The sequence below is a fragment of the Oncorhynchus mykiss genome, chromosome 13 (assembly GCF_057628025.1).
Source record: "Oncorhynchus mykiss isolate SJ-2025 chromosome 13, ASM5762802v1, whole genome shotgun sequence".
NCBI classification, from domain to species: domain Eukaryota; kingdom Metazoa; phylum Chordata; class Actinopteri; order Salmoniformes; family Salmonidae; genus Oncorhynchus; species Oncorhynchus mykiss.
In genome coordinates this window covers 81,171,009-81,183,030 of record NC_143034.1, presented here as the reverse complement: position 1 = coordinate 81,183,030, position 12,022 = coordinate 81,171,009, and the positions used below count along the sequence as shown (strand labels likewise).

At 40.1% G+C, this 12,022-nt stretch overlaps 1 protein-coding gene across 1 annotated transcript in view; it reads left to right on the top strand.

Annotated features, from left to right (window-relative positions):
• Window positions 1-8,565, top strand: part of LOC110515071 (NLR family CARD domain-containing protein 3) — a 193,532-nt gene extending 184,967 nt beyond the window's left edge. Inside the window, exons 9-11 of the mRNA XM_090197856.1 lie at window positions 1,060-1,233; window positions 2,531-2,577; window positions 6,708-8,565. Coding sequence (XP_090053982.1) covers window positions 1,060-1,233; window positions 2,531-2,577; window positions 6,708-7,237 — 751 coding nt within the window. The 3' untranslated portion in view covers window positions 7,238-8,565. The remainder of the gene's footprint in view (window positions 1-1,059; window positions 1,234-2,530; window positions 2,578-6,707) is intronic.
• The last annotated feature ends 3,457 nt before the right edge of the window (window positions 8,566-12,022 follow it).

The window sequence follows — 12,022 nt, the reverse complement described above, 5'->3', positions numbered from 1 at the left end:
GTGTGGACTGTATACTCAATACAATCTAAATCTGATACCTCACTGTCTAAATAGATATGGTGTGGACTGAATACTCAATACAATCTAAATCTGATACCTCACTGTCTGTCTGTTGACTGATACTATAAACTGGTCTGGTCTGTTGACTGATACTATAAACTGGTCTGGTCTGTTGACTGATACTATAAACTGGTCTGGTCTGTTGACTGATACTATAAACTGGTCTGGTCTGTTGACTGATACTATAAACTGGTCTGGTCTGTTGACTGATACTATAAACTGGTCTGGTCTGTTGACTGATACTATAAACTGGTCTGGTCTGTTGACTGATACTATAAACTGGTCTGGTCTGTTGACTGATACTATAAACTGGTCTGGTCTGTTGACTGATACTATAAACTGGTCTGGTCTGTTGACTGATACTATAAACTGGTCTGGTCTGTTGACTGATACTATAAACTGGTCTGGTCTGTTGACTGATACTATAAACTGGTCTGGTCTGTTGACTGATACTATAAACTGGTCTGGTCTGTTGACTGATACTATAAACTGGTCTGGTCTGTTGACTGATACTATAAACTGGTCTGGTCTGTTGACTGATACTATAAACTGGTCTGGTCTGTTGACTGATACTATAAACTGGTCTGGTCTGTTGACTGATACTATAAACTGGTCTGGTCTGTTGACTGATACTATAAACTGGTCTGGTCTGTTGACTGATACTATAAACTGGTCTGGTCTGTTGACTGATACTATAAACTGGTCTGGTCTGTTGACTGATACTATAAACTGGTCTGGTCTGTTGACTGATACTATAAACTGGTCTGGTCTGTTGACTGATACTATAAACTGGTCTGGTCTGTTGACTGATACTATAAACTGGTCTGGTCTGTTGACTGATACTATAAACTGGTCTGGTCTGTTGACTGATACTATAAACTGGTCTGGTCTGTTGACTGATACTATAAACTGGTCAGTCTACTCAAAAAAAATACACTGCCTATATTTTTACCACCAAAGAATATCAGTGTGATTTTAATATGATTTGACTCTTTGCAGGCTGTCAGGCTGTCTAGTCACAGAGGAAGGCTGTGCTTCTCTGGTCTCAGCTCTGAGGTCAAATCCCTCACACCTGAGAGAGCTGGACCTGAGCTACAATCACCCAGGAGACTCAGGAGTCAGACTGCTCTCTGCTGGACTGGAGGATCCACACTGCAGACTGGAGAAACTCAAGTATGTAGAGGGTTTATGTCAATGTTCATATCAGACATGTTTGACTTATCAGGATAGTTAAGAAAAACATTATTACCACCACTTGGACAAATGTTACTGTGTGTGTGTGTGTGCGTGTCTGTGTCTAGTGTATGTGTGGGTCTAGTGTGTGTGTGTGTATGTGTGGGTGTGTCTAGTGTGTGTGTGTATGTGTGTGTGTCCAGTGAGTGTTTGTATCCTGTGTTTGTGTGTGTCCTGTGTGTGTGAGAGTCCTGTGTTTGTTTCTCTCTCTGTGTGTGTGTGTGTGTGTGTGTGTGTGTGTGTGTGTGTGTGTGTGTGTGTGTGTCATGCGTGGGTGTCCTTTGTGTGTTTGTGTGTCCTGTATGTGTGTCTCCTGTTTTTGTGTCCTGTGTGTATGTGAGTCCACTGTGTGTGTCCTGTGTGTGTGTCTCCTGTTTTTTGTGTCCTGCGTGTTGGTGTCCTGTGTGTGTGTGTGTGTCTAATGTCTGTTCAGAGTGTGTGTGTCCTGTGTGTGTGTGTCTTGTATGTGTGAGATTACTGTGTGTCCAGTGTGTGTGTGTGTCCTGTGCATGTGACCAGTGTGTGTGTATGTGTGTGTCCAGAGTGTGTGTGTCCTGTGTGTGTGTGTGTGTCCTGTGTGTGTGTGTCCTGTGTGTGTATGTCCTTTGTGTGTGTGTGTGTGTGTGTGTGTGTGTAGTGTGTGTGTGTGTCCAGTATGTGTTTTCAGTGTGTGTGTGTCAGTCTAGTATGTGTGTGTGTGTGTCAGTCTAGTATGTGTGTGTCAGTCTAGTATGTGTGTGTGTGTGTCAGTCTAGTATGTGTGTGTGGGTGTCAGTCTATTATGTGTGTGTGTGTGTGTCAGTCTAGTATGTGTGTGTGTGTGTCAGTCTAATATGTGTGTGTGTGTGTCAGTCTAGTATGTGTGTGTGTGTGTCAGTCTAGTATGTGTGTGTGTGTTTCAGTCTAGTGTGTGTGTGTGTTTCAGTCTAGTGTGTGTGTGTGTGTGTGTGTGTGTGTGTGTGTCTGTCTGTCTGTCTGTCTGTCTGTCTGTGTGTGTCAGTCTAGTATGTCTGTGTCTGTGTGTGTGTCAGTCTAGTATGTCTGTGTCTGTCTAGTATGTCTGTGTCTGTGTCAGTCTAGTATGTCTGTGTCTGTGTCTGTGTCTGTGTGTGTGTGTGTGTGTGTGTGTGTGTGTGTGTGTGTGTGTGTGTGTGTGTGTGTGTGTGTGTGTGTGTGTGTGTGAGTGAGTTCAGGTGTATCACTCAATGACTGTCTGTTCTTCTGCTTACCGCTACAGTGTGGAACATGGTGGAGAGAACACAATGAAACCTGGGCTTAGAAAATGTGAGTGTTGACTGCTGTGAAGAATATGACTAAGAATAAGTCTTAATTCAAGTAAGGGAAGAACCCCCTGAAATGGACAAAAATGTATGGGAACATATTTTCTAAAGTAGTTAGTGATATGTAGATGTTATATTATGTAAAGTAGTATAGGTTATAATGTATAGTAGTGGGTTGTTAGTGATATATAGATGTTATATTATGTAAAGTAGACTAGGTTATAATGTATAGTAGTGGGTTGTTAGTGATATGTAGATGTTATATTATGTAAAGTAGACTAGGTTATAATGTATAGTAGTGGGTTGTTAGTGATATGTAGATGTTATATTATGTAAAGTAGACTAGGTTATAATGTATAATAGTGGGTTGTTAGTGACATGTAGATGTTATATTATGTAAAGTAGTCTAGGTTATAATGTACAGTAGTGGGTTGTTGGTTATATGTAGATGTTATTAATTATATTAATTATATTAATATTGGCACCGTACGAAACATATACAAGATGTCAAATACCTCTCAAATGGACGACAGATCATTCAAAGCTTTTTGGTAATGCCAAATGTCACAAAGCAAAAATCCAAAAGATGGCGAGTGCGCTCTACAGTAAATTGTCATATTGCAAAACATCGAGTCAAGACCCAATGGTCAAATTTTGAACATTTGAAAAAAAATTCTAAAACTTATCACCCCCTAACCTCACTGATAGGGGACATTATTTTTACGTCCGGATGAATAGCGTGCCCAGAGTAAACTGCCTGCTACTTCGGCCCAGAGGCTAGGATATACATATGATGTCTCTGAGTGTCTGTGAGTGTCTGTGAGTATAACAGAACTCATATGGCAGGCGAAAACCTGATAAAATCCAACCAAGAAGTGGGAAATCTGAGGTGTGTAGTTTTTCAAGTGATTGCCTTTCCAATATTCAGTGTCTATGTGGTTGCACTTCCCAAGGCTTCCACTAGATGTCAACAGTCTTTAGAACTTTGTTTCAGGCTTCTACTGTGAAGGGGGAGTGAATAAGAGCAGTTTGAACCAGTGGTCTGGTTAAAAGCCTTTAGTTTAGTTCCTTTTCATTTATAAAGACAAGAACTTGTCCGGATGGAATATTATTAAAGATTTATGACAAAAACATCCTAAAGATTGATTCGTCGTTTGACATGTTTCTAGAAACTGTAATAGAATTTTTTTGACTTTTCGTCTAGACTTTGTGCTCGTGTCTTGTGCATTTTTGATTACTGGACTAAAAGTGTGCTTTCGCCATAAAGCCTGCGTTGTCGTGATCTTTCCTGTGGAACATAACGCGACAAACAAAAAGGTATTTTAAAAATACTATAAAATAATCTTTATGGAACAAAAGGAACATTTGTTGTGTAACTGGAAGTCTCGTGAGTGAAAACATCCGAAGATCATCAAAGGTAAACTATTATTTTGATTGCTTTTCTGATTTTCGTGACGTAATGCTTAGTGTACATAATGTACATAATGTTATGCTATGCTATCGAGAAACTTACACAAATGCTTGGATTGCTTTCGCTGTAAAGCATAATTTCAAAATCTGAAACGACAGGTGGATTAACAAAAGGCTAAACTATGTTTTGCAATATTGCACTTGTGATTTCATGAATATGAATATGCATATTTTTTTTGTAATATTATTTGACTGTGGCGCTATGCTATTCAGGGGTTGCTGACGAAAATGATCCCGCTAACGGGATGGGCCAAGAAATTAAGTAGAAGTTTCTTTAAATGTATTTTAAACACTTGTATCTTAGATCAACGTTTATAGTGAGTATTTCTGTAATTTGATTTGGCTCTCTGTACTTTCACTGGATGTTTGTTTGAGACAATGCACTTCTGAACATAACGCGCCAATGTAAACTGAGATATTTGGATAAAAATATGAACTTTATCGAACAAAATATACATGTATTGTGTAACATGAAGTCCTATGAGTGCCATCTGATGAAGATCATCAAAGGTTAGTGATGATTTTAATCGCTATTTCTGACCTTTGTGAGCCCTCTCCTTGGCTGGAAAATGGCTGTATGGTTTTCTGTGACTAGCTGCTGACCTAACATAATCGCATTGTGTGCTTGCGCAGTAAAGCCTTTTTGAAATTGGACACTGTGGTTGGAATTACAAGACGTTTATCTTTAAAATGGTGTTTAATATTTGTATGTTTGAGGAATTTTAATTATGGGATTTCTGTTGTTTTGGATTTGGCGCCCTTCAATTTCACTGGCTGTTGTCGAGGTGGGACGCTACTTGTACCAAAGAGGTTTAAAAAGTGCTTTCTGGACAGTTTTTCGAAATTCTTTCGATTCTTTTGTCAATTACACATGTTTAAGAACTGTACATACATACTTTTGTCATATTTTATTGTCATAATTGTTTTACTTGTCCGTATGGCATAGGTTTTGTCCATTTGCAGTAGGATTTCATAGGAACTTAACTTCTTAGGGCGGAGGGCAGTATTTAGTAGCTTGGATGAATAAGGTGCCCAGAGGTGCCCATAGTAAACAGCCTTCTCCTCAGTCCCAGTTGCTAATATATATATATATATGATTAGTACATTTGGATAGAACACACTGAAGTTTCTAAAACTGTTCGAATGATATCTGTGAGTATAACAGATCTCATATGGTAGGCAAAAACCTGAGAAAAATCCAAACAGGAAGTGGGAAATCTGAGGTTGGTCGATTTTCAACTCAGCCCTTATCGAAAACACAGTGGGATATGGGTCAAGTTGCACTTCCTAAGGCCTCCACTAGATGCCAATCGTCTTTAGGAATTTGAATGAGGCTTCTACTGTGAAGTGGGGCCGGATGAGAGCTCTTTTAGTCAGTGGTCTGGAAGAGTCACGCATTGGTCACGCATTTCACATGAGAGCGACCTGCTTTTCTACAGACAACGGAATTCTCCGGCTGGAAGTTTGTTGAAAATTTATGATAAAAACATCCTAAAGATTGATTCTATACTTAGTTTGAATTGTTTCTACGACCTGTAATATAACTTTTTGAACTTTTTGTCCGACGTTCAGCTGAACCTGCATGCGCATTTGGATTTGTGTACCAAAAGCCCTAACAAAAAAAAGCTATTTCGACATAAGAAATGGACATTATCGAAAAAATCTAACATTGATTGTAGAACTGGGATTGCTGGGAGTGCATTCTGATGAAGATCATCAAAGGTAAGTGAATATTTATGATGTAATTTCTGACTTCTGTTGACTGCACAATATGGCGGTTATATCATTTTTGCTTTGTTGGTTCTATTTCTCTTAAATTACCATAGATAAATGGCTGGTTCTTTCTTTCCTGACACCGTAGGTTCATGTACTTTGACGTGAAGTGTTCAAATCAGCGTTTTCTATTTTCGTTTTGACATTTAATCCCAGAAAAATTGCCTTAACTCAAAAAAGCGTTGAGGCCTCGACGCCATCTTGTCCGAACCTATGCTCACCAAGTTTCATCTTCTAAGTCTATTCCTTTTAGGAAAAATGGCCATGTCGTGATTGGTGATATTTGTACATTTGCAATAAGATTCCATTCGCCATTTGGTGGAATTTACCGGAACAGCGGAAAAATGACCAATATTTGAACATTTTAGAAAACGGAAACCGAATGTCCGAGAGACTTGGTTTGATGACTCACTGGAAGATCTGGCCCCTGTGCACGTCCCGGACGTCTTGTAAGGCACTGTCTCTTGTACATTTGCAATATGGAAATTCTCATCGATCATACAGCAAATGCCGAAAAGTGCCCTTCATGTATGTTAAGTCGAAGTCAAAGACCACCATCATTACTTACTTGGTCACATTAAATATCAGCTGTAGTTCTACAGAAGCAGATATCAGGGACACCAAAGTTTACCAGTAGTTGCTTTGACAATGTGAATATTTGTGTGTGTGTGTCCGGTTGTGTGTGTGTGTGTATATGTCTGTGTGTAATTAATGTGAATAAGTGTGTTTTATATCACCATACAGTATAACATATGATCATTCAACAAGTCTCAAGTTACCTCCTTTTGATACCTAGAAACATCTACATTAAATGAATTAGTGAAAAGTGAGTATAACATTCTAATGTGAATGATGATGATTTCTAATATTGTGTCTGGTTTCATCCATCAGATGTCCGTGATCTTACACTGGACCTAAACACAGTAAACAGACTCCTCTCTCTGTCTGAGGAGAACAGAAAGGTGACATGTAGGAGAGAGAAACAGCCGTATCCTGATCACCCAGAGAGATTTGAGGACTGTGAGCAGGTGCTGTGTAGAGAGGGTCTGACTGGGCGCTGTTACTGGGAGGTAGAGTGGAGTGGGAGAGGGGCTGATATAGGATTGACATATAAAGGAATCAGCAGGAGAGGAAGGGGTGATGACTGTTGTCTTGGATACAATAACAAATCCTGGAGTCTGTTCTGCTATGACAACAGTTACACTGCCTGGCACAATAATAATCTCACTATAATAGACGTCCCCTCCTCCAGCTCCCACAGAGTAGGAGTGTATCTGGACTGGCAAGCCGGCACTCTGTCCTTCTATAGAGCCTCCTCTGACACACTGACCCACCTGTACACATTCATCTCCACATTCACTGAGCCCCTCTATCCAGGGTTTAGGGTTCATTATGATGAAGACTCCTCAGTGTCCCTGTAAATAATAACCTGACACACACAAACACACACACATTGGACACACAGAATAGACACATACAAACACTGTACACACAAACACAGGACACACACACACACACTGGACACACACACACAGGACACACACACACACACAGGACACACACACATGCACGCTGGACACACACATACACACACATACTCTGGACACACACAAAGGACACACACACACTCTGGACACACACACAGGACACACACACACACACACACACACAGGACACACACACAGAGGACACATACAAAAACTGGACACACACACAAAGGACACACACACACACTGGACACACGCACACTGGACACACACAAACACTGACACACACACCCTGGCCACACACACACACTGACACACACACTGGGCACACACACACTCACTGGACACACACACACACACAGCGGACACACACATGGCACACACACTGACACAGACAAACACTGACACACACACAGACACAAACATAAACAACAGCTCAAACACACACACACACAGCAGACACACACGGGACACACACACACACACACACAACTCTGTTCCAGACATTATTATGAGCCGTCCTCCCCTCAGCAGCCTCCTCTGGTATGTACTGTCCTATATGTGAGAGAGCTCCAACAAGGAATTACAATGTATGTATTACTTTTAATACCTGCAAATGGGAAATAAACTACTAGAACTCCTTATGAATGTCTGCAGCCGACTAGACTGTTGGCGTCTGACAAGAGGTGAAAATATTACAGGAATATTCTGCAAATGTTGATGAAGACGTCACTCAATCCACCCAAAACAACATGCAGTCTTTCCACAAGACTCCCATGAAGTTATAGTGTGACGTTATGAGTTGATGTTAAAGTAACATTCTCAGAACATACTGCACTTGTTTTATACTGTTTTAGATGGATCCTCTGTTTATCATCTTGTTTTATACTGTTTTAGATGGATCCTCTGTTTATCATCTTGTTTTATACTGTTTTAGATGGATCCTCTGTTTATCATCTTGTTTTATACTGTTTTAGATGGATCCTCTGTTTATCATCTTGTTTTATACTGTTTTAGATGGATCGTCTGTTTATCATCTTGTTTTATACTGTTTTAGATGGATCCTCTGTTTATCATCTTGTTTTATACTGTTTTAGATGGATCCTCTGTTTATCATCTTGTTTTATACTGTTTTAGATGGATCCTCTGTTTATCATCTTGTTTAATACTGTTTAGATGGATCCTCTGTTTAAACATTTAAACTCTTAAATTTAAACAATTTAAACAATAACACTGTTAAAATACCAATGTGATCATTTGTTGTACGTCTTTTATGTTGAATAACAAATAGTACAATTATATATGGACATACGCTCCACATACACTGCTGATGTCGCAGAAAGGCCATAAAGATCATCAAGGACAACATCCACCTGAGCCACTGCCTGTTCACCCTGCTATCATCCAGAAGGAGAGGTCAGTACAGGTGCATCATCACCACCCGAGCCACTGCCTGTTCACCCTGCTATCATCCAGAAGGCGAGGTCAGTACAGGTGCATCATCACCACCCGAGCCACTGCCTGTTCACCCCGCTATCATCCAGAAGGTGAAGTCAGTACAGGTGCATCATCACCACCCGAGCCACTGCCTGTTCACCCCGCTATCATCCAGAAGGTGAAGTCAGTACAGGTGCATCATCACCACCCGAGCCACTGCCTGTTCACCCCGCTATCATCCAGAAGGCGAGGTCAGTACAGGTGCATCAAAGCTGGGACCGAGAGACTGAAAAACAGCTTCTATCTTAAGGCCATCAGACTGTTTATCAGCCACCGCTAACATTGAGTGGCTGCTGCCAACATACTGACTCAACTCCAGCCACTTTAATAATGGGAATTGATGGAAAAAAATGCATCACTAGCCACTTTACAATGCCACTTAATATAATGTTTACATACCCTACATTACTCATCTCATATGTATATACTGTACTCGATACCATCTACTCCATCTTGCCTATGCCGTTCTGTACCATCACTCATTCATGTATGTTTATGTACATATTCTTTATCCCTTTACACTTGTGTATATAAGGTCATTGTTGTGAAATCGTTAGGTTAGAATACTCGTTGGTTATTACTGCATTGTCGGAACTAGAAGCACAAGCATTTCGCTAAACTCACATTAACATCTGCTAACCATGTGTATGTGACAAATAAAATGTGATTTTAGTTTATTTAGTTGTACAAGTATACAAGAAGATATTGTATTTTTCATAATAAAACATAATTGAAACAAGAAAAGGCATGTTGATTGTGAAAACAATTTTTATTTAGATTTTACATTGCCTCTCCCAGTCGCAGGTTCATGTTTGTCATGAATCTTGACCTGGAGGCAGAACAGCGTGATTTCCTCCAGATATTTAGAACCTGTTGATGCTAGGGGGCAGCATTTTCACTTTTGGATGAAAGGCTTGCCCAGAGTGAACTGCCTCCTACTCAGTCCCAGATGGGAATATATGCATAATATTATAACTGGTGGATAGAAAACACTCTGACGTTTCTAAAACTGTTTGAATCATGTCTGTGAGTATAACAGAACTCATATGGCAGACAAGAAGAATTCCTTGAGAAGAATTCCAAACAGGAAGTGAGAACTCAATTTAGAAAACAGTGCCATTGGATGTCTACCTTAGATATGGATGAGCATGCACTTCCTAGGGCTTCCACAAGATGTCACCGTCTTTAGATTCTGGTTGTATGATTCTACTATAAAGGTGGGGCTCATAATAGCTCTTTGAGTGGGTGGTCTGGCAGGAAGCCTCAGTCTCGTTACACGCGGTCACGAGAGAGTGTCCTCCCGTTCCTATGCTTTTCATCAGACAATGAAATTCTCCGGTAGGAACCTTATTGCTGATCAATGTTTAAAACATCCTAAATATGGATTGCATACATCATTTGACTTGTTTATACGACCTGTAACGGAACTTTTTGAGTTTTTGTCTGGAGGAATTGCTCGTGCTTTTTGAGGATTGAATGCTGGGCTGAACAAGCTAACAAGTGGCTAAATTATGGGCTTTTTGGAACTTTATGGAACAAATCAGTAATTTGTCGAACTGGGATTCCTGGGACTGCCTTCTGATGAAGATATTCAAAGGTAAGTGAATATTTTTATTGTTTTTTGTAGCTTCTGTTGACGCCAAAATGGCGGCTATTTCTTTGGGTTCTGAGCGCCATTCTTAGATTATTATTTTTCCGTACAGTTTGTTTTAAATCTGACACAGCGGTTGTATAGAGGATACATTTATCTTTAATTCTGTGAATAACACTTGCATCTTTTATCAATGTTTATTGTGAGTATTTCTGCAAAATCACCAGATGTTTTGGAATCAAAACATTACTGCACGTAACGCGCCAATGTAAACTGAGATCCTTTATATATATATATATATATATGCACATTATCGAACAAAACACACAATACATGTATAACATGATGTCATATGAGTGTCATCTGATGGAGATAATCAAAGGTTAGTGATTAATTTTATCTATAGTTATTTAATCTATATTTATGCTTTTGTGACTGAAAAATCACTGTGTGTGTTTTTGAATTTAGTGGTCATCTAACAAATATATGTTGTGTTTTCACTGTAAAATATTTTTTTTTAAATCGGACACGATGGGTAGATTTACAAGATGTTTATCTTTCATTTGCTGTACAATACATTGTATTGTTAATGTGGGAACATGAAATATTACTAAATAATATTTTTTCAGCTGAATGGGAGGGGGTGTTCCCTTTAGGGAACTCCTTGTGCCCCCTAGCCCCAGCTCCAAAGTAAAAATTGGCTGTAGGATTAAAATCAGATTGTATTACTTTGTGCCTGTGTCAGATAGTGACCACTTTACTGAACTTCTTCCAGATTCATGACAATAAATGCCAACCTGCCTCCAGGGCAAGATTCATGACAATACATGCCAACCTGCCTCCCAGTCATCCCCTCCTTATCTTGTCAAGGCTGTAGAACATACAAGTTAGTGATTTGGGGGTTCTCTCATAACCCTCAGTCCCCAGGTGGGTAGATGGCAGGTTGGATAAAGAGAAGCCAGTGATGTGGGGGTTCTCTCATAACCCTCAGTCCCCAGGTGGGTAGATGGCAGGTTGGATAAAGAGAAGCCAGTGATGTGGGGGTTCTCTCATAACCCTCAGTCCCCAGGTGGGTAGATGGCAGGTTGAATAAAGAGAAGCTAGGGATATGGGGTGTTACGAATCCCTTTTGGCCCGACAGTCTAGGGGGGGGATGGTAGTAAGACCCGTAACATAACTCGTGCAAATTATAATTGCGAGAAAGTAAAAGTGAGAACAAAATAACCACGACTACTGAAATCTAGCGTCAAACTCAGGGTTTATTAATAAACACACGGTAATGGGGGGAGCAGGAAAAGGGGCTGAGCTGGACCCAAGGAAAGAAACAATAAGTATTCAAAAACACCCCTAAACTAGACTATTTCAACAAGAGCTAACTAACCAAAAATACAGTGGGTGGTCCGCCCAGTTCTAACTAGTGTATTTAACAAAGTCTACCTACGGGTAGTGTATGCCCATGGGCGACTTGTCTTGGTTTCCCCTTTTCCCACCAGCAATCAAACAAACACCATAACCAAAAACAATACTCACAGGTGAGGACAAAGTGCTATGGAGGTGCTCAAACAAAAGAGAAGTTAATTAATACACAGAGAGCGAGTGAAACACAGAGTCCTACAGACATGGCATTTACA